Below are 22,493 nucleotides of genomic sequence, written 5' to 3' on the forward strand. Positions count from 1 at the left end.
GGTACCTTCATTTTCCATTTAAGGGTCTTGTTTTTAGAAAGTTAGAACATTAAGTATGAGATAGCCTTATGAAGCCCATTACTTGTCAAGGAACTCATAACACCAGGTTTATAGAGAAAGTTTAATAATACTAACCACCTTGAGACAGGGTTCCTAGTACAGTTTAACCATGAAGGGTCTTTTTGAAAATTATTTGTTTTAGGACAATTATCTTATTAACAATCTATAATGTTGCAACCATAATCAAATTGCATATTATGTGACTACTGTGCTAAATTTTTCTTAATAGAAAAGTTTTGTTTATTTATATTGAAAAAACATTCTAGATGGTGAATATTCCCTTGGCTTTGTGTATATATATGTGGGTGTATATTATAATTTCATAAGAATTTATGTAAGGGAGTATAAATACACATTCCTTATTCCCTTGTGTAAAATTAAAACTCTTTTAAGAAGAATATCAGTAAAGAGAACATTTTTGTATCTTACTAAATCTCTTTAAGCTACTTAATACACATCATTTAGTTGTTCATTACTATTGGGTTTGTTAGTTGACCTGCTCCCAGTTCTCACATAAGATTGATTTAGCTAAACACATACAATGAGTATGAAATATGACTTTTTTTAAAGGGCGAAGTTGAACAAATTGCGATGATGAAACCAAAAGGCCAGACTGAACATGATGAGGGTATGCTTGAATATTTAGAAGATATAATTGGTTGTGGACGGCTAAATGAACCTATTAAAGTCTTATGTCGGAGAGTTGAAATATTAAATGAACACAGAGGAGAGAAGGTGAATCTTTTTTAGATTTTTGTTGTAAATCAGTGTTTTCATTTATGGATTAACAAATTTTGCTGAGTCACGTATTCATGTTTATGTTACATGTTTATAATTATTGAAATATTTACTATCTTAGATTGAAATTAATGTTTTTATATTGTCAGCATTTAAGATGAACATTCTTGTTGATACGTTTGTTTTTATCTAATGTTGGCATATTTTAAATTCAGACTGTACATGTGAAGTGTATATTTAATCTTTAAATTTAATTTTTGTAGTTAAACAGAGTTAAGATGGTGGAAAAGGAAAAGGATGCCTTAGAAGGAGAGAAAAACATAGCTATTGAATTTCTTACCTTGGAAAATGAAATATTTAGAAAAAAGAATCATGTTTGTCAGTATTACATGTAAGTACCTTAATTTATCATTTTATAATTATCAGTTATGTTACTTTCTAACCATTAAGTCAAAGCCCTTCTCTTTTCCTATATTAGAGAAATGTGAAGAATGAAATGAAAAAAATTCTAAAAATTATTTTATATTATAGATTTATTAAATTTGGGTTATTTATCAGATTAATGAAGTTGTCTTTTTAGTATCCTTTAAGTTGGGAGGTGGATTCACAAGTATTTATTATTATTATTAATATTTTTACATATTTTTTAACCCATGTAATAGATCTTTGTTTATAATGAACCTATTTTGTTCCTAAATTCTAGCCTTGACCCTCCACAGCCCTAGGTAATTGTAAATTGACTGTAGCTAAGAATACTTTAGAAACAGCTTATTTCATTAAAATAGTCATACAGTTTTAGAAATGGCGTTTTGGGATCTCATCTCTTCTTTTCTTCCCATCTTTCTAGTTATGATCTGCAGAAACGAATTGCTGAAATGGAAACTCAAAAGGAAAAAATTCATGAAGATACCAAAGAAATTAATGAGAAGAGCAGTATACTATCGAATGAAATGAAAGCTAAGAATAAAACTGTAGAAGATGTAGAGAAGTAATAACCTTTTGGAAAGTACTAAAAGCATTTAGAGTCAGTTAATTTCATTATGCGTGTGTCTACTTTTTTTTTTTTTTTTTGGCGGCTGGTGTTATCAGCACCATCTCCAACTAACTGAGCTAACTGGCCAGTCCTGTGTTTGTATATAAATTTACCACCAGCATGTTATAAATGTAATGCATTGGCCATCATATAAAATAGTCTCCTATTGCAAACAAAACAAACAAAACCGCTGCCCGGAATCCAATTCATCATTGTTTCAGGTTGAACACCCAACTCTCAAAGTCTTAAAGTAGTGGGGGATGCTACCCCCTAGTGGCAGAACACAGTAACAAAATACAATAATAATAAGCATTTGACCTGACAGGTTAATCTCTTAATGAATAGTTAACAAATCTGATTCAGAGGTAGAATTTGTGTTGTTCTAGATAGATTTTTAAAAATTTTATCATAGTCCTACTCTATGCCAATATTCAATGAGACTAGTATCTCTTCTTACCTATGTGAGTTTCTTTTTTGTTCTTTAAAATAACTCTTACTTTCATGGTAAAATTGTTATATACCTAGACATCCTGGTCACTGGAAATTGTAGTATTTCCCATGAAGTTTAGAAAAGCAAATTAACTCATAATCAGAAATTTCAGCAGCTTCCTCAGCTATCAGGGGAAATCAGCTTTTAATAGGGAGAGTTTTTAGGATTTTGCTTTATAGGAGCTTGAATATATTTATAGAAGTGGTGTCCGGGAAGGATATATAATATGCCTTTAAAATATCTGGATATCCAAACTAATGACTAATTTATCTGCTTTGCCAGGAAACTGAATAAAATTACAAAATTTATTGAGGAGAATAAAGAAAAATTTACACAGCTAGATTTGGAAGATGTTCAAGTTAGGGAAAAATTGAAACATGCTACAAGTAAAGCCAAAAAGTTGGAGAAACAACTTCAAAAAGATAAAGAAAAGGTAGGTGTTAGAAAATATGTTTAAAATTTCATGTCTGAATATCAGATCTAGTTTTCATTATTTTTTTATTTTTATTTTTTTTAAAGTATTTTATTTGATTTATTTATTTTTTTTGTCTTTTTCGTGACGGGCTCTCAGCCAGTGAGTGCACTGGCCATTCCTATATAGGATCCGAACCCGTGGCTGGAGCGGGAGCGTCGCTGCGCTCCCAGCGCTACACTCTCCCAAGTGCGCCACGGGGTTGGCCCTAGTTTTCATTATTTTTCATGGATGTACTTGCCCCTTGTGGCCCAAAAGAATGAGTTAGGATTCTGAATGTTGAGTGTTTTAGAGTTACTCTCTGAACGTGATTTTTCCTTTCCAAGGGAATCTTGCATCCACTGACTGAATTTTAGAGCTTATATCACACTAATATATGTTCTTGAGAAAACATTTAACAAATCAGCAATTCTGTTTTAGTGATGATTATCTTTTTTCCTAGAGTAGTGATTTTGAAAGATATTCTTGATTAGACATTATTTTTAAAAATATTAACTGTCTCCTGCACAAATCAAACTATCAGGATTAGAGTAAGAGTTTCCCCTTAAAAACGAGGGATAGGAAAGCTCATAATTTACAAGGGATTGATTAGGTATTCATAAGTTAAAAAGAAAAAAAAAAAAATGAGGTTTGGACCAGAATATAGAAAAGCCTAACTTGCTAGGAGCCAGAATTATGATCAATTAACTTGGGGTCCCTCAAGCTATGTTGATAGCTCCATCAGATATTAATATATAGGACACCTAAACCCTATTCCCCCAAAATGCCTTTGTTCCATATACATTACCCTATAAGCATTTTCCAAATGTATTTGTTCACAAATACTTTCTGCTCAGTACAGCTAACAAATATGTGAATCAGTGAGCAACACCAATTTTAGAAATGTTGAACTTCTCTGGTACTAGATGACCAGGGTAAACGAAATAACATGGATTTGGGAGTAACCCCCAATTGGACAGACTAATAGTTATAATTTAACTATTATAGAGGCATAGCTTTTAGACGTAAAACATGGATATGTGATTATTACCAGAAAATACTAATGGAATGAAATATTAGTTCTACATGGTGACTTCTGAAAGAGTAAAATTGTGAAAGATCTTAAGATTTGCAGGTAGGGTGATAAAGATAACTTGTGGCAAATTATGATAGACAATGAAGGGGTAGTTAGGAAATTCCATGTGGTCAGAGCATATTTATAGCTAAAGAAGGATAATTACAGCCTGAAGTTAGGAAAGAAGGAAGGAGGACCTGAAAACACTGCCAGGGAGAATTTTTTTTCATAAGGAACCAGTTTATCGAATTAGTTTTACGGTTAGACTGACAGAAAATAGAAATTACATAGAATGATTAAGAAAATACTTGTTAAAGCCAGCTAGTTCAAATCTCATTCAAAGAAAACAGCAAAGACCTAGAAGACTCTGAGAAATCCTTTTAAGTAAGTCAAATATTCATAGTATGGGTAGCCTAAAGGTATATGCTTTTATAACTTTATTTTGTTTTATAATCTCAGGTTGAGGAATTTAAGAGTATGCCTGCCAAGAGTAAAAATATCATAACTGAAACAACAACTAGAAATAATGCCCTTGAAAAGGAAAAAGAGAAAGAAGAAGAAAAATTAAAGGAAGTTATGGATAGCCTTAAACAGGAAACCCAAGGACTTCAGAAAGAAAAAGAAGTGAGGTTCTTTTTCAGTGTTTATTTTGGTGGCCTTTATTTTTTTGTAACTTGAAGATTGTTATTGCAGTAATACTAAAAAGTGAACCATTAAAAGACAGTTTGGCCTTCTAATATTTAAGTCATAAGACTAATCAGCCTAGACTCTTTTCCCTTTTGTTTTCTTTCCCATTTAAAAAAAAAAAAAAAAAAGCTGAATGAGAATTTGTAGTGATAGCAGAAAATGTGATGTGAAATACTTTGATTGTTATACATGCCACTCTTAAGCCTGTTGAATCTTTTTCAGCTTCTAAATTATTTCCTTGGTAACTAATGTGTTGCCACCTGTAAAACCTGGGGCCACATTAAGCATAAGTTGACGTCTACCTTCTTTTTGCTTCTATAGCTCTTCTGTAATAGTTAAAATCTGTGGCTCTTGTGTCAGTTCTTGGTCCAAATCCTAGATCAATCATTCTCTGCTCTTACGCGGGTTGTTATGACTCTCAAGACATCTTCCTCAAAATGAGGAAGAAAATATTATCTACTTTGTGAAAATAAAAAATAAATGTATTTATATAAAGTGCTTAGAAAGTAAAAAATTAATAAATGTTAGCTGTTACATTATTTAGTAAAACAGCGTGAAGTTTGTCACATTGATATATGTATTATCTACCCAACAAGAGTATAAGCATGAAGTCAGCTATCTTTGTTTATATTTACCACAGCCTTTTTTGACAACATTGACCATGTTAAATACATATTTTAATAGATGATGGTAATTGGATTGAAAGGTCACAGACATCATAGATTCTGCTTTAGAATATGGACATGTTCTGATGTCACACTACAAAACTTTATAAGATACCTATGTGATAATACAGTAGCCTTTGTAATAGAATACTTTATGGATAGTGGATTTTAACATTTGTTCATTTAATGTATATTGAGTACTCCTGTGGACCTTGCACTATGACAAAGCCAAAACTCAAATTTAAATGTGTTCGTTCCTTAGCATAATGTAAAGATTTTCAGCATCAATATACTTTAGGATACTTTCTGCTAAATAGTTCTTATACCTGGTAATGTGGAAAGAGCATGGAATCTAGATTTTAGACCCAGGTTTGTTTTCTCTTTCAATAATTCTCTTTTTTGATTTAATCTTTAAAATGAACGTAGTAAGATCTACTTCGTAAAGCTCTTGTGAAATCAATTGGGAAAAGACTTTATGTACAGTGAATATTGACAATTAGGCAAAAACTTTATTCTACTTCTGAAAATTACTTATTTCTATATACTATGCTGGTAGAATCTCCTTTCTTGAATTAATTCAAAATGTATGGTTTCCATTTCAGTTTAAGTTTGAAAGTAGATATATTTCAGATGTAATGGACTCCCATATTTTAACAGAGTCGAGAGAAAGAACTTATGGGTTTCAGCAAATCAGTAAATGAAGCACGTTCAAAGATGGATGTAGCTCAGTCAGAACTTGATATCTATCTCAGTCGTCATAATACTGCAGTATCTCAATTAAGTAAGGCCAAGGAAGCTCTAATTGCAGCTTCTGAGACTCTCAAAGAAAGAAAAGCTGCAATTGGAGATATAGAGGCAAAACTCCCTCAAACTGAACAAGAATTAAAGGAGGTAAGTCTTTGCTTCTATGTTATCTGAACATTGTTCATCAACCCTAGTGTTATATATTTTTTGTTTTTAATCTCAACATCTAAAGTGATGGGTATATGAATTATATATTTTTTTCATTTAGTGTAATTCCCAAAAGAATGTGGTCAGCATTTCAGTATTTCATATGACTGAGCCAATCAAGAAACTTAACTGTATTCTCCCCAGAAGCATCAAACAGCAAATCACCACCACTCCCATCCCATGGAAGTAATTTAAACAAAAGAAAGTTTTTGTTTCTCTAAATCTAAGTAATCAGCTTATGTAAGGATAAATGAAAGACAAATATATGTATAATGAATATACAAACAACTATCTTTTTTTTTGTTTTTGGATTTTTGGATGTTATTTCTTCTGTTGGGACTTCAAAATGTTATAAACTAATCAAGATATCTCACGTAGCTCATTGGTGCCCTCCCCCCAATCCTAGAATGAATTAGATGTCTAAGAAATTTTAAATTTTATAAACTTGCCTCATTAGGCAAGATGGCAATAGAAAATGCTGCTTGAAGAGATATTATGCTGAAAAGAAATGTGAGTCTTTTTCATTTTAGTAAATGCACACTATGATCATCAGGAAATTTCATAACCATGTAGAATTTATAAATTAAATTATATCCAATGACAACTTCCATCTTCCTGGTGATTCAGTTTATTTTTGAATAAGTTATATAACTTGAGCTTTTACTTAATGCCATTATGATGGGTAATAGAGATAATTTAAAACCTGGAGATGGGGAAGAATACGTTAGGAAAGATGGCTGCAGCTAAGTCAGAGATTGAGAAACTGAGAGTTTGGGGAGGGAGGGAGGGTGGGTGTGTCAAAAGGACTGTCCAATCATCTTTCTCCTCTTCATTTCAGATCTTCTCCTCTTCATTTCAGATCTGTGCCTTTTTGTTTTGTTTTTCGTTTAATTAGAAAGCAAAGTACAGCATAGACATAGTCCTGCCTAGTTACTCATATCTAGTGCCCTATTCCTAGGTCTGCTTTTGATTAGGGCAGAACTTAAGAATTAGAACACATTTATGCTTAACTATGTAGTACCAAACAGGGATTTCCACAGCCCTAACTCTACTTTCTCTATCAGGAGGGACTGCTCCTAGAGCCATATTGCACTTATGTTCCCATTTAATTTATGCCCCTTTTAAAACAGGAGATCCATCCATGTTCTTCCAGCAGTTACCATTTGGCAGCTCAGTACTGGTTCAAGAGTTTATTGTTGGCCTTTTCCTTCTTTACTGTTATCGAACCATTATAAGTAATTCTATGCTATGATTCAGCATATTTAGGATATAATGCTCAGGGTTTCATTTTCTTTACTTTTCACTTTTAGAAAGAAAAAGAACTTCAAAAACTTACACAAGAAGAAATAAACTTCAAAAGTTTGGTGCGTGATCTTTTCCAAAAAGTTGAAGAAGCAAAGAGTTCCTTAGCAATGAACCGAAGTAGGGGGAAAGTCCTTGATGCAATAATTCAAGAAAAAAAATCTGGCAGGATTCCAGGAATATATGGAAGATTGGTAAAGTAGATTTATTTGTGAATGACTTTACATTTTTCTCAAGAAAGACAAATTATTTAACATTTTGCTCTTAATAAATAGTTTTTTATTGTCTAGTTTTGGATAATTATGAACATTTTATACAAGGGTACTTCAAAAAGTTCACAGAAAAATAGAATTAAAATGTAATACAAGTCTTCCATGAACTTTTTGAGATGCCTTGTACATACCAAGAAAAAAACTAACTTTAGTTGTGATAAGCAAACTTAACAAAAGTACTTCTTTTTTTAGAAAATAAGAATTTGATACATTCTGGGTTTTATATCATTATACTTAAGGTTTTGGCTAGGGTTTCGGGAAATCAACGGGATAATCCAGAAACATAAAGCTAGCAATAATGGGCACCGTGACCAGTCCTGAGCCTCATGAGGGAAAGAAGCTATGATCAGGAAGAAACGGAGAAAATAAATACTTTATCCCCATTTACCTTCTTCCCTCTGTTTTCCAGCTGATACATCACATTGGCTATAGCTAGAGAGCCAAAGGAGCCAGTTAATGCAGTCCCTAAGTTAGCTTTCCAAAGAAGGGAACAGAGAGTGATCCAGAAGGGCAAGTGAGAATTACCCAGCATAGATGCTTCTATGTCTCATATCAAGTGACTTGTTCCTTATTTTTTTGAAGATACACAATTTGATTCTGTTCATCTACTCTCAAGGAAAACTCAAGTCAGTCAGTGAGTGCTGCTACATAGCTAATTAATTGATAAACAGACAAATGTGTTTTATCAAGACTACGTAATCTTAGATGGCTTTCAGTAATTCATATTTTTTTGTAAGTTGTTTTGCGTATAGTCTATTTAGGTTTCATATCTTCTCATGTTTTTATGAAATAAAATTTTCATTTTGTGCTCATTAAAAATTCAATCAATATTTATAAACTTTTTAAAAATGTAGATAAAAACAACTTGTAGTGATGGCCTTTGCAGAAGGGGGAGGTTGGGGTGACAAGGACATTTAAATTTTTCATGATACTCTTTGCTCTTTAAAACCATGTATATAGTTTTTCAATTAAAAGTAATTTTAAAAATCTGTGTGAATAGTAATGAAATGATCCTGTGCTATTTACCTCATTTCTGGCTAGTTATATGTTGATTTTTCCCCCCTCTTGATTGTTAGGGGGATTTAGGAGCCATTGATGAAAAATATGATGTTGCTGTTTCATCCTGTTGTCATGCATTAGACTACATTGTTGTTGATTCTATTGATACAGCCCAAGAATGTGTAAACTTCCTTAAAAGACAAAATATTGGAGTTGCAACCTTTATAGGTTTAGATAAGGTGGGTATTCATAATAAACTATATATAATTTGTTAGGTGCACAATTGTTTTTTCCTTTTGAATACTAGCTTTTTCTTCACAGTTATTTAGTGAATACCTGATAGGTTTTGAGAATTATTTTAGGTTCTGGGGTTACGTGGGAAGTTCAGTGAGTTTTAGTATACTCACAAGATTGTTCAATCATGACCACTTTCTAACTCCAGAATATTTTCATCACCCCAAAAAGAAATCCCATAGGCATTACCAGTCCCTGCCCATGCTTCCTACCCCCAGCAACCTCTAATCTTTTTGTCTCTATAGATTTATCTATTCTGGATGTTTTGTATAAATGGAATCATACATGTAACCCTTTGTGTATAGGTATGTTTATTTAGCGGGTTTTTAGGTTTGTCTGTTTATAGCATGTGTCATACAGTAGTCCCTTGGTATCCATAGTTGATTTGTTCCAATTCAGAGTGTTCATTGCTAGTATTGCCACTATCTGTGGGTGCTCAAGTACCTGATATGAGATGATGTAGTATTTGCATATAACCTATGCACATCCTCCAGAATACTATAAATCATCTTTAGATTACTTATAATACCTAATACAGTGTACATTCTATATAAATAATTGTAATACTGTATTGTTTAGGGAATAATGACGAGGAAAAGAGACTGTACGTATCCAGTACAGATGCAGTTTTTTTTTTTCCAAATGCATATTTTCCATCCAAGGTTGGTTAAATTCACAGGTGCAGAACACAAGTATTTTGAAGGTCGACTGTACTTAATTCCTTTTTATTGCAGAATGATATTCCAAAGTATGGATAATACCACATTTGTTTATCCATTCATCAGTTGATAGACATTTGGGTTTCCACTTTTTGGCTGCCTTGGCAATACTGCTATGAACATTCGTGTACAAGTTTGCGTGAACATGTGTTTCAGTTCTCTTGGGTATATACCTAGGTGTGGAATTTCTGGGTCATATGGTAATTTTATATTTTACTATTTTTAGGAACTGTCAGGCTGCTTTCTGCAGCAACTGTACCATTTCCTGCCAGCATGTATAATGGTTCTAATTTCTTTACAACCTCAACAATACTTGTTGTTGGACATCTTTAAATCTTCCGTGGAAAAATGTTTATTTGAATCCTGTACCTGCTTTTTAATTGGTTTCTTTATCTTTTTATTGTTACGTTGTAAGAATTTATTCTAGATACAAGTCTCCTGTCAGATACATGATTTACAAATCTTTTCTCCCATTCTGTGAGCTGTATTTTCACTTTATTGATGGTGTCCTTTGAAGCCAAAAGTTTTTAATTTTTATTAAAGTCCAATTTATCTTTTTTTTTTTTTTTTTTTTTTTGGTTGCTGTAGTTTAGGTGTCATATCTAAGAAACACTGCCTAATCCAAGGTTACAGTGATTCACCTCTGTTTTAAGAGTTTTATAGTTTTCGTTTTTACATTTAGATTTTCAGTCCATTTTGAGTTAATTTTCAGCACCATCTGTTGAATTTTCTTGGCACCTTTGTCAAAACTCAGCCAACCATAAATGTAAGGGTTTATTTCGGGACTCTGTTTTATTCCCTGTGCTAGTACAAGCATACAGTCTTGATTACTGTAGCTTTGAAATAGTAATCGATAGTAAAATAGTAAGTTTTGAAATCAGGAAGTGTGCATCCTCTAATTTTATTCTTTATCAAGATTGTTTTGGTTCTTCTGGGTCCCTTGACTTTCCATATCAGTTTTAAGATCACCTGGTAAATTTCTGGCCCCTCCCCCCAAAAAAGGAGCAACTATGATTTTGATACAGGTTGCGTTGAATCTGTAGATGAATTTGGTTAGTATTGCCATCTTAACAATATTAAATCTTCTGCTCCGTGAACATGGGGTGTCTTCCATTTATTTAGGTCTCATTTTGTAACCTTTAGTGTACAAGTCTTGTGTTTGGTTAAATTTATTTCTGTGTTTGGGGGTTTTCTTTTTATGATAGTGGAATTCTCAGATTTCATTTTCAGATTATTCATTGCTGGTGTATAGAAATACAGTTCATTTTTGTATATTGATCTTGTATCCTTCAATCTCACTGAACTTATTTATTTGTTATAGTTTTTTTGTCTGTTGACTCTGTAGGATTTTATGTATATAAGATCATGATATTTAGAAGAAATAATATGTTCTTTATTATATATGTTTTTTACTTTTAGATGGCAGTATGGGCAAAAAAAATGGCCAAAATTCAAACTCCTGAAAATACCCCTCGGTTATTTGATTTAGTGAAAGTAAAAGATGAGGAAATTCGCCAAGCTTTTTACTTTGCTTTACGAGATACCTTAGTAGCTGAGAACTTGGATCAAGCCACAAGAGTAGCATATCAAAAAGATAGAAGATGGAGAGTGGTAACTTTACAGGGGCAAATCATAGAACAGTCAGGTAATTGGTTTTTTCCCTGCCATTGAGTTTATTTACTTCTGTTGGGGGAGACATGTAAGGCTGACTTCTCTCCTGTTCTCCAGGTACAATGACTGGTGGTGGAAGCAAAGTAATGAAAGGAAGAATGGGTTCATCAGTTGTTGTTGAAATCTCTGAAGAAGAGGTCAGCATATATAACATAACATTACAGTCAGACTTTTTTTAAAACAGTTTTACACTGAGGTATAACATAGTACAAAATTTGGCTATCTTAAGCATACTGTACTCAAATTTTAAATTAACAAGTTGAATTTTCTATAAATGACTGGGTTGGGTTTTTTTTTTAATGTAAAACCCTTTAAAGTTCTGAAAACAAAACATGTTAACTAAAAGTATATGCTCAACATATATATCTTTTTCAATTATTACATGTGTATATTTTATAATTTACTTAATTGTTTACGTATTTGACATTTGTCTTTTTACATAATTATTGCTTCGTTGCATGATTTTTTTCTATTTCAAAATAATTCTTTAAGGGGTAAGTATAACCAAATTATGGTGCATTTTCTAAATTTTATTTGAAAAGATTTTATTGCTGTACTTATTTTATATTCCCACAAGGAATTATATAAAAACGTCAAAATGTCAAGGAAAAACTTCTGTGTTCCATTATTGCCCTCAGAACACTATGTGTATTTTTTCTTCCTTAAAAATGTGTTCTTAGATGTCCTGGATACCAAATGTTTTCCAAAGCATTGTGCCTTGATTTTTTCCCCACATATTTTGAAATAGTTTATATTCTTCCACTCAGGTGTTTGAATGCTTTACCTTTATTTCATTCAAAGGTGATTGAACAGCCCTTAGAGTTGTTTTGTCATCTGATTATATGACTCAGAAATTAGTTGACCATCTCCTAAGCTTTAAGTTTAGGTATTAGAACTGGGTTATTTAGTTTTGTTCCAGTCTTTAAGATCTGAAGTTTGGGTTTTCTTTGTTCATAAGCTGACTTTGCTGTCAATCTGAAATGATAACTCTTGGAGAAAACTTACTTAACTGGTCCTTTTCTTTATAGGTAAATAAAATGGAATCACAGTTGCAAAGAGACTCTAAAAAATCAACGCAAATCCAGGAACAGAAAGTACAAGTTGAAGAAGCAGTAGTTAAGTTACGGCATAATGAACGTGAAATGAGGAATACACTAGAAAAGTTTACTGCAAGCATCCAGGTAGAAAGAGAGAGAGAGAGAGAGAGAGTGTGTGTGTGTGTGTGTGTGAGAGAGAGAGAGAGAGAGAGAGAGAGAGAGAATATTAAGCTATGGCCACAGCTATCCCTGTTTTTCATTTGTACTCCGTAGAAACAGGACTTCCCTTAGCAATGACCTTTTATTTTCATTCTCTTTTCAAAGTGGAATGTTTTCTTGGTTGTGAAAAAGCAACACACGCCCGCAGTTTTTTGTTTTCAGTTTGCATGTAATATAGGTGATAGGTATGTGTGTATATGCACATAAAATATGCATACGGCTTTTTAATGTCATGCTAACTTTTCTTAATAAATTATTGTTTTCTTTCCAAGCCATTGTAAATTTACTTTGTTTTCAATTGCTTTAGAACATTTTGTTTGTACCTTAATTTGGTAAATGTTTTTCTGTGTTATTATATACACTACATTTAAAATATAAGGTAGGTGTACCTGTATACAGTCATCCAATTAGTTCCTTAGGTAGATTCCTAAAATTGCAAGTATGATACAGTATGTTTAAGATATCTGTTGCATAATGCCAAATTGTCCTCAAGAAGATGGATCTAATTCATGTATTACTAGCATCATATGCAAATATTTATTTCTCCAAATCTTTGAACACTAGATATTATTAAGTGTGTTGTAAGTTGGCCACTTTGTAAACTAAACAACATTTTAACTTGTCTTTGTAATGAGTTTACACATTATTTAGTGTTTGTTGGCCATTTTCATTTTTTGTATTAATTGTTTTCTGCCCTTTTCCTGTTACTGTCTTTTTTGTAAAAAATTTTTTTTTTTTTTTTTTTTTGTCTTTTTCATGACCAGCACTCAGCCAGTGAGTGCACTGGCCAGTCCTATATAGGATCCGAACCCGCGGCGGGAGCGTCGCTGCGCTCCCAGCGCCGCACTCTCCCGAGTGCACCACGGGCTCGGCCCTTTTGTAAAAATTTTAGTGTACTTTTTAAAAATTCAAAACGTTTAAAGCATATATTATTGTTACTAAGTTAAAATACTGACCTTAGATGTTAAAACATTTCTGTAGCGTCTATCAGAGCAAGAAGAATATTTGAATGTTCAAGTTAAGGAACTTGAAGCTAATGTACTTGCTACAGCCCCTGACAAAAAAAAGCAAAAATTGCTAGAAGAAAATGTTAATGCTTTCAAAACAGGTATGTTTAAAGATACAGACTTTTTGAAATTATCAAAAACAGGTTTATAAAGTTTGCATGTTTAAGATAGCAGTTTGTAGAATAATAGCATCTTAAATATATTATATATGGGTCATCACACTGTGGTTTTTGTTATTCAGTTCTCACAAGCCTGTAAAAGTAAGCACACAGTGGTTTTATATAATTTGCCTAAGGTCACACAGCATGTGGTAGGTGGTACAGGAATAGGTGGTAGAGTCTGATTTCAGAGCCATGCTCTTAATTTTATGCTTTGTATACTTTGGCACTAATCTTCACAAGATTCCTTCAAGATAGTAGTTATTAACAGATTGAGAAAACTGAGGATTTGGAGAAACTAAATCACTCAAACAAGAGCACACAAAGTATATGGCATATGCATGAAGAAAAAACAGTACTTATTTGAAAACTTAGAAAAATCATATTTTTTCTTGTGCACATATACACGTCTGCCAAAATGGAATTTTTAAGCAATATAGGGAGTATATAGGCTCATAGAATTGGCTTTGTAGCCTTAATTGAAGTCCCCTGATCATGCACTTGAACAGCCCTCTTTCTCTTTCCATGTTGGCTTTGGTCAAACATAGATAAGTATCTTCCCGTAGGAGAGGCGAATGGTGGGTATTGCCACAGACCCCTTTAGGCTTATAGCATCTTAACTAGTGACCCCAACAGACACAGTGAGCCTTCATTATATCCTCAAAAAGCACCTCTGTTACAGTTGCTTCATGAGTCAAGGAATACAAATACTCATTATCTGTCCCAAAGAACTAATAGAGTAGAATTGGAGCAATTATTCAAATGCTCCAGAAATAAAGGGATTTTCTTCCGAAAGAAAAAGGCAAAACGATGTTAAGCAGACAGATGGCCACTATGCACATCAAATATTTGTTTCTACCCGTATTAATTTGTGGGTGTGTGGTCTTGTTTATCTGCGTTTTTAAGATTTAAGCATTGTTCAAATAGCATCTGCTACTGACCAGGCTTTGTTTTAGGAGCTATTGATAAACTTTTCCTCTTTTGAAAGAGTTCACATTTAAGATGACAGAGATATATCTGAGCAGAGATTCAAAAGGAGTTTGAGTGCTAACCATGTGGATATTTGGGAGGAAAGCATTCCAAGAAGAATATAGAGGAATAATTGCAAAGGCCCTAGGGCCAGGGGTATGCTAGGAGTATCTAAGAAACGCAAGGAAGCTATCCTGTCTAGCTCTGGATTGAGGAATCCAGATCTTATGGGGCATTATGGGCCATCAGTGATTCTGAGTGAGAAAGCAATTGGAGAGTAATGTAGATGGCTGGCATAATATGACAGGATTTTTTTTCCCGTTTGGTGGTACCTAAGGACCAATTGAAAGGCCAAAAATATATACCTGTGCCATGAGTAGCAACATTTTCATAGAATGCAGGAATCTGTGTTTTATTCTTATTTGAAAAGAAATCCTTGATTTTATTAGGAGCTCTTTGTATGTCTTCATATAAAATGTTGGGTATTATCGGTAGGCTTTCAACTGAGAATGGGTCTTTTATGGAGGACCCATTTCTGCAAGCATGTTTTTAAGATTAAATATTTCATTTCACATTAAGGTTTTAAAAATATCTCTTTGGCTATCATGCAGAGAATAGAGTAAGGGGGGCAAGGTGTAAGGGGAGAAATTGGGATGATATTGCAGTAATTCAGGCAAGAAATGGCTGATTGCTGTGTAGTTCTTAACTTTTGAACATATCTATATTTTTAAATAAGCAATGGCTACAGTAAAACATATATAAATCTGTGCAAACATCTTAAAGGTAAGCTGTTAAATATAGAATGGTGGTTTCAAGAGTACAGACTATATATGCCACAGTTTTCCCTCCTACTTCTAGTATATATTGCTACCATAGACATTAAAGAAGAAATTCATGGTGGATACTTGAAAACAGGAAAGAAAATGCTGTGAAGAATCTTTCTGGGAGGATATTCAGGGATGGAAGCTTTCCTAGCTACATATCTCACCCATCCACCTGTCACTGTAAGTGGTGGTGCTGTCCTTTAGAGCAGTTGGTGCTCTGTTCCACAAGTGAGCTGAGCACGCAGGCAGCCCAATGGAATTTCAACCACAAAAAACATCATTGTGAGCAAAATAATTTTGTCAACAAATGCAGTAACTTAGACCTGAGAAGAACCAATTACTAGTGTTAGAAATATAGGACTTTAAAATGTGTATATTTTAATATCCTTAGGAAAATATGGGATCCATAAGATCCAAAAAAAAAAAAAATTTTTTTTTTTTAAGAGCCAAATGATCTCAGAAATTTAAGAAATAGAGATGTTGGAATTAAACTCAATAGATGGAATGAAAGATCAGGCTGAAGAATTCTCTGATGATGTAGCCCAAAAAGATAAAGAATGAAAAGTTAAGAGATTTGGGAGATGTTGAAATTCCAACACCTACCTAACAGGAAAGAAGAGATGAAAGAGAAGGAGCAATAGTTCCAATCCTTTTCTCTCAGCACATCCTCCCTCCCTCCCTCGTGTGCAAAATAACCTACAGACTCATAGGAGTTTTATAGGAATCCTTTTCTACCAGTTAGCTCAGCATTTCTGATTACCTTTCTATACATAAATATTTTTGATAGCTTGAATTTCCCACCTTTTTGCCATCTCTTCATCCTTTCTGTGTTGTACAGTGATTAGAATTCAGGTATGGAGAACAGAATCCACTCTGGCTAGTGTAAATAAGAGGTGTGTGTGTGTGTGTGTGTGTTTGTGTACTAACAGTATTAGATTGTTTACAGAATCATTGGGATAGCTAAAGAAAGAGTTTTCAGATTGAACATTCAAGAATAATTTACAGACCTCTGCACAACTATCAAAGGAGCTAAATCGATTTGGAAAGATGCCACTACAGTTACCAAAAAGAGAAGCACATTGCACCTACTATAATGCACACCATCAAAGTTAATTCCACTACTTGTCAGTACTCACAAAGCTGTTGATTAGACACCAGGCTTTTCTGTGACTGCCTGCCCTGCAGAAACATGTCCGATTTATCATTTATGGCTTCCGAATTATGTAGTACTTTTGATTGAATGGACCTAAATTAAGTCTAAGCCCTAGCTATGTGGGAATCTGGGAAATGTTGCTCGATTAGTTTAGCAGAAGATAATAACCACTACTACTTCACCATGGGCAAGTTAGTAAAGTCGGATACATAAATCTCTCTAAAGCTAAAAATTATGAAATCAATAATCAAGGAAGTATCCTAAGAAAAGTTTAAAAGATTTTTAAGTCTGAGAGCATGAAGCCATTAAGAAATAAATGGGTGTGTTCACAGCTGAGCCAGAGAATGTAACTGTGTGTTGTTGTAATACCATTTGTTTTGTTTTGACATAGCGTTTTATTTTTTTAAGGCACTTTTTCCCAAATGTCTAAAATTTGTTTTCGTGCATCAGGTTAAGTTATATTGACTGAAGAAATTTACTTTTAATGAGTGATTCTTATTAGCATAGAAACATGAATTAAGTTTTTTACTTTTTAATTTCAGAATATAATGGTGTGGCTGAGAAAGCTGGTAAAGTAGAAGCTGAGGTTAAACGGTTACACAATATCATCGTGGAAATCAATAATCATAAACTCAAGGCCCAACAAGATAAACTTGATAAAATAAATAAGCAGTTGGATGAATGTGCTTCTGCTATTACTAAAGCCCAAGTAGCAATCAAGACTGCTGACAGGTAGAGTATGCATACTACCCTATCCTGTCTTTCCTTCCCTACCTCCACATTGGAAAAAGGATGAACATTTAAACTTAATGTTCCATTAAGTGTTTTTCTTAGTTACTTATTAAACCTATCTGACATGTTATTACCTAATAGGACTTTAGTAAGGGAACGCCTATAAGGAACATTTATCATATGGTGAGTTTTAAAAAAGCAAAAAACTGGTGAACAAGTATTCCTTGGGAAAGTACAGTTACATAACTTCCCAGTTGTTGTGAAAACACAGAAATCACAGTTTTGTTTCTCTGATTTAGGGGAGTAAATGATGACTAAATAGATGTAGGTCTTAAGATAATAAATAAAAGAGGTAAGAATAGGATCTTTTAGCAAAATTGTCTTGGTAACTTAAAATTTTAATTAGCTAGAAGATTCCATTGTCTGTTCACAAAAAATAAAGCTAGGCATATATATAAAACATTGAAATTTAAACAGCTAATTCATTTCTTTTATCTTAAAATTATAGCAAGTTGATGTCATATTATCTGGTTAAATTAATCCATTGCCTTTTGCTCAAAGATAAGGGGCTAATAAGTCATTTATTTATGTTAGGAGCAGAAGTATGCATAAGCAAATTTGTCAATAAAAGTAGAAATAACTTTATTAAGGGAAAAATAGTGCCCCCCAATTTTGGAACTACTTATTGACCTGTCTTGAGCTAGGAGGTATTTATTTAAAGGTATAGCTTTGTAAGTATAGAGATTTAAGAATCTCTAATTTGACAGGAAAATGACAAAAGAATTTGATAATCTAATGGACAACTTTGCATCAAAGTCTGTTTGGATGGTACTAGAAGCTTTATAAGGAAGTTTCATTAATTTATATTGAGAGTTTAATAAAATACACAATCCACAAGTGTATTTAAAAATCTGGTAGGAAAATATGTCACATTATCATGAAAAGTTCTTTGGTAAATGTTAATAATGTTGTTTTGCTCCTTTAGAAATCTTAAAAAGGCACAAGACTCTGTCTTTCGCACAGAGAAAGAAATAAAAGATACTGAGAAAGAAGTAGATGACTTAACAGCAGAGCTAAAAAGTCTTGAAGACAAAGCAACAGAGGTCATAAAGAATACAAATGCTGCAGAGGTAAGACTTACTTTGTATTGGAGAGGGTGGGGGGTGATATTTGAAGCAATTTGAAGACTTGGATATATGACATCAATGCCTCGAATGTAGTAAGCACTCAATAGGTTAAAAGTTTTGAGTACTGTGTTATAACTTTTCTGTGAATTAAAATTTTTTTAAATTTAAAATGGAAGGAACATTGGAAGAGATTACTAAACTCCATCTTTGTAATATGAAAATCCCTGTTCTATTTGGTAAGATCATATCTGTAGCAATTGTTTTTTAGGAGTCCTTACCAGAGATCCAGAAAGAACATCGTAATCTACTTCAAGAACTAAAAGTTATTCAAGAAAATGAACATGCTCTTCAAAAAGATGCACTTAGTATTAAGTTGAAACTTGAACAAATAGATGGTCACATTGCAGAACATAATTCTAAAATAAAATATTGGCAAAAAGAGGTGAGATTGTTACCGTTTAATTTTGAACCTATACTTTATGATAAAGGGTTGGGGGGAGTTGTTTAGGGTTTTTTGTTGTTTTTAGATATGTTCTGATTCTTAATTCCATGATATAATCACTTCTCAGGTTTATAGGGGGTATAATGAACAATATATAGTACTTATCATATACAGAAAAATCTGAGTAATGGTTAGAATTGGGCAACTACCTTTCCACCCCAGGGCTGATCTAGAGATTTAACAAAAGGTTACATGAACACTTTGGAATGCTACAACTACTTTTCTTGAAGTCCTTTGAAAAATAGTTGATATTCAAATCAACTCCTGGATTTTTTGAACAATAAGTTATAGTCTTGTGCCTTCTCTAATTCTCATCTAAACTGAACTTTTAGATTTCAAAAATATCATTGCATCCCATAGAAGATAATCCTGTTATAGAGGTTTCAGTTCTAAGCCCAGATGATCTTGAAGCAATCAAGAATCCAGATTCTATAACAAATCAAATTGCACTTTTGGAAGCCCAGTGTCATGAAATGAAACCCAACCTTGGTGCCATTGCAGAGTATAAAAAGAAGGTATGAATGTTTGAACTGTTTATGTATAATAGTTAGAAATTCTTTGAGTTCTTAGACTAAATTGTGACATTTAATTTTATGTAGTTAGCATTGCTAATTCTTAAATTTATATCTGAATAGATTTTTCTCACAATAATATTCTTTTTACAGGAAGAATTATATTTGCAACGGGTAGCAGAATTGGACAAAATTACTTATGAAAGAGATCATTTTAGACGGGCATATGAAGATCTTCGGAAACAAAGGCTTAATGAATTTATGGCAGGTTTTTATGTAATAACAAATAAATTAAAGGAAAATTATCAAATGCTTACTTTGGGTGGGGATGCTGAACTGGAGCTTGTAGACAGCTTGGATCCTTTCTCTGAAGGAATCATGTTCAGGTTTGTATATATACTGAGTTTTGAATCCCACTGTTACCTGTCTCTATATATTTTCCAAACTTAGTAATTCTTGGGGGTGGGATGTAAAGGTTAGACCTACAAGTTATTTTATTTGACGATAAATACTAATTTGTCTACAATCTGTGGCTGTTTACAGCATAAGTTATGGGCAAGCAGCACATATTTAATATTTACAAAGTATTTGCCTAGTTCATCTTTTTTTAATTTTCAAGTCATTTCAATTCAACATCAGGACTGAAAAAATTGTAGAGGATAAGGGGAAAGAATAGCAAGAGGTACTTAGCCTGCTGGCTGTTTAAAATCTTAAAATTTTGGTAGATGTTCCTGTGTGTTCATCCTCCAATAATGTTTTTATAAAAATAACCAGAAGAAAAGAGTTCATATTTGTGTAAAGCAAGTTAGATATTCCCAAGGAGAAAGGTGGTAGAAATCAATTATTAAAAAAAATCATTAAATCTTAACTTTAGCTTTACAAGTAATTTGACTACAAAATTTTAAAAATTATTTCAGTGTTCGACCACCCAAGAAAAGTTGGAAGAAGATCTTCAACCTTTCAGGAGGAGAGAAAACCCTTAGTTCATTGGCTTTAGTATTTGCTCTTCACCACTACAAACCCACTCCCCTTTACTTCATGGACGAGATTGATGCAGCCCTTGATTTTAAAAATGTGTCCATCGTTGCATTTTATATATACGTAAGTAAAATTTAAAGGTTTTCATTCCAGAAATTTTATGGGTCACCTAAATATCACACATGGAATTCTTTGACTTTCTTACTAGTGAGCTTTTTCCCTATTCCCTAACTCCATGTCCTCTAGTATCAGAGGAGACCAAATCCTTTATTTGAACTAAATATTTCCATTTTGGAGAAGTAAAATATAAATTGATAATGGAAGTTAGTAGCAGAATTACAGCTAGAATCCTAGGTCTCAGACCTTCCTGAATCTTTTTTATTAGAATCTAGGCAGTCATGCTTCCAAAAATAACCAACTTCCTCTCAACTCAAATACTGTTTCATGTATTATCCATGCCAACATTGCCGTACATTAATGTAATGTTGAATTTATTGCACAAAAAATATTTGAGTGAAGTAAAGCTTACATGTTTATTATGTGATTTACCTGTTATTACTTAATATTTCTAACTTTCTTTCTTTTTAGGAGCAAACAAAAAATGCCCAGTTCATAATAATTTCCCTTCGAAATAATATGTTTGAGATTTCAGATAGACTTATTGGAATTTACAAGACATACAATATAACAAAAAGTGTTGCAGTAAACCCAAAAGAAATTGCATCTAAAGGACTTTGTTGAACTTGTGTATACTGAAGATTCTCCAAACTGAATTGGCATAGATTTCATATATTATTGATTTTGTATTTGTAAAGGACTATAAATTGTGTAAAATATATATTCCTAAATAGAATCACAGAACTGGTTTGTTTTTTAATGCTGTTGAGTCATCCTGTAAATAATAAAATATCTATACCAGCCTTCTAGGAGAATATAAGAATCTGACATTTTTATAAGTGGCAAACTATGGAGTAAAATAAGATGTCTGGATGGTCACCTGACTTGCCCTTAGTTCTAAGTTACTATCAGCAGAGTTAAAAGTACATTGTTGAGATACAATAAAGTTCTAAACTAGATCACGTTAATCAGGGCTCAGAATACTTTCATGGACCTTTTACTTAACTGGAAAACCCTGCCAGGTAATCTTGAATAAATTCTTAAGGCATTCCACTTAATTTACTAATTTAGACAATATTATCCAAATAATGGGAGATGTTTTTGTAAGCTGGTTACCCAAATAGCTTTTATTATAAAGTGGTCATTCTGAATTACAGGGATGAGAATTTAAAAATCATGCTTCTCTAAAACTTGATGTGTTTGGCCATTTAAAACTTATTTGCAGGAGAGCCAGTAAACTAAGATAATGTTTGAACATAGCTAGGCTATGTCATAAGTTGAAAAATACCCAGCTATATACTTGCTTCATAAAAAGAATAAAGTATATATATAAGGATTAACTTTGCAGTATAAGGATTAAGTTGACAATCACCAGAAGGAATTTTGGTGTTGAATCAAGTCTTTTCCCTACCTATTCAATTTCTAGGTATTTATCCGAAGAAATTAGTTGCCTCATTCTTCGGTGGGCCATTGTTTTGGGGGGGTTGGGGGGAAGGCACCTGGTATGGGGATCCAAACCCTTGAAGTTGATGTTACAAGGCTGTGCTGTAACCAACTGAGCTAACTGGCCAGCCCCAGGTGGGCCATTGTTTGGGTATAAAAAATCCAACAGGCAGTTTGTATCATAATATAGCCACTAAAAAGTGTAAACACATTAGCGGTATGGTCATTTGTTTTAAATAAAGGTTACTTAAGGAAAAAGTAAATAGACATGGCTGTTATTGTAATCAAGTGCTTTTCTTTGAGAGACA

The 22,493-nt window shown here is 33.0% G+C and overlaps 1 protein-coding gene across 1 annotated transcript in view; it reads left to right on the top strand.

Moving 5' to 3' along the window:
• Positions 1–21,437, top strand: part of SMC4 (structural maintenance of chromosomes 4) — a 32,406-nt gene extending 10,969 nt beyond the window's left edge. Inside the window, exons 6-24 of the mRNA XM_063100134.1 lie at positions 631–795; positions 1,062–1,189; positions 1,646–1,786; positions 2,604–2,754; positions 4,307–4,471; positions 5,857–6,090; positions 7,461–7,646; positions 8,801–8,962; positions 11,156–11,381; positions 11,465–11,544; positions 12,436–12,588; positions 13,645–13,771; positions 17,317–17,506; positions 18,492–18,636; positions 18,902–19,075; positions 19,468–19,650; positions 19,801–20,033; positions 20,565–20,748; positions 21,214–21,437. Of these exons, the coding sequence (XP_062956204.1) occupies positions 631–795; positions 1,062–1,189; positions 1,646–1,786; positions 2,604–2,754; positions 4,307–4,471; positions 5,857–6,090; positions 7,461–7,646; positions 8,801–8,962; positions 11,156–11,381; positions 11,465–11,544; positions 12,436–12,588; positions 13,645–13,771; positions 17,317–17,506; positions 18,492–18,636; positions 18,902–19,075; positions 19,468–19,650; positions 19,801–20,033; positions 20,565–20,748; positions 21,214–21,366 (3,180 nt within the window). The 3' untranslated portion in view covers positions 21,367–21,437. The remainder of the gene's footprint in view (positions 1–630; positions 796–1,061; positions 1,190–1,645; positions 1,787–2,603; positions 2,755–4,306; positions 4,472–5,856; positions 6,091–7,460; positions 7,647–8,800; positions 8,963–11,155; positions 11,382–11,464; positions 11,545–12,435; positions 12,589–13,644; positions 13,772–17,316; positions 17,507–18,491; positions 18,637–18,901; positions 19,076–19,467; positions 19,651–19,800; positions 20,034–20,564; positions 20,749–21,213) is intronic.
• The last annotated feature ends 1,056 nt before the right edge of the window (positions 21,438–22,493 follow it).

Source organism: Cynocephalus volans, chromosome 1 (assembly GCF_027409185.1).
Source record: "Cynocephalus volans isolate mCynVol1 chromosome 1, mCynVol1.pri, whole genome shotgun sequence".
Classification (NCBI taxonomy): Eukaryota; Metazoa; Chordata; class Mammalia; order Dermoptera; family Cynocephalidae; genus Cynocephalus; species Cynocephalus volans.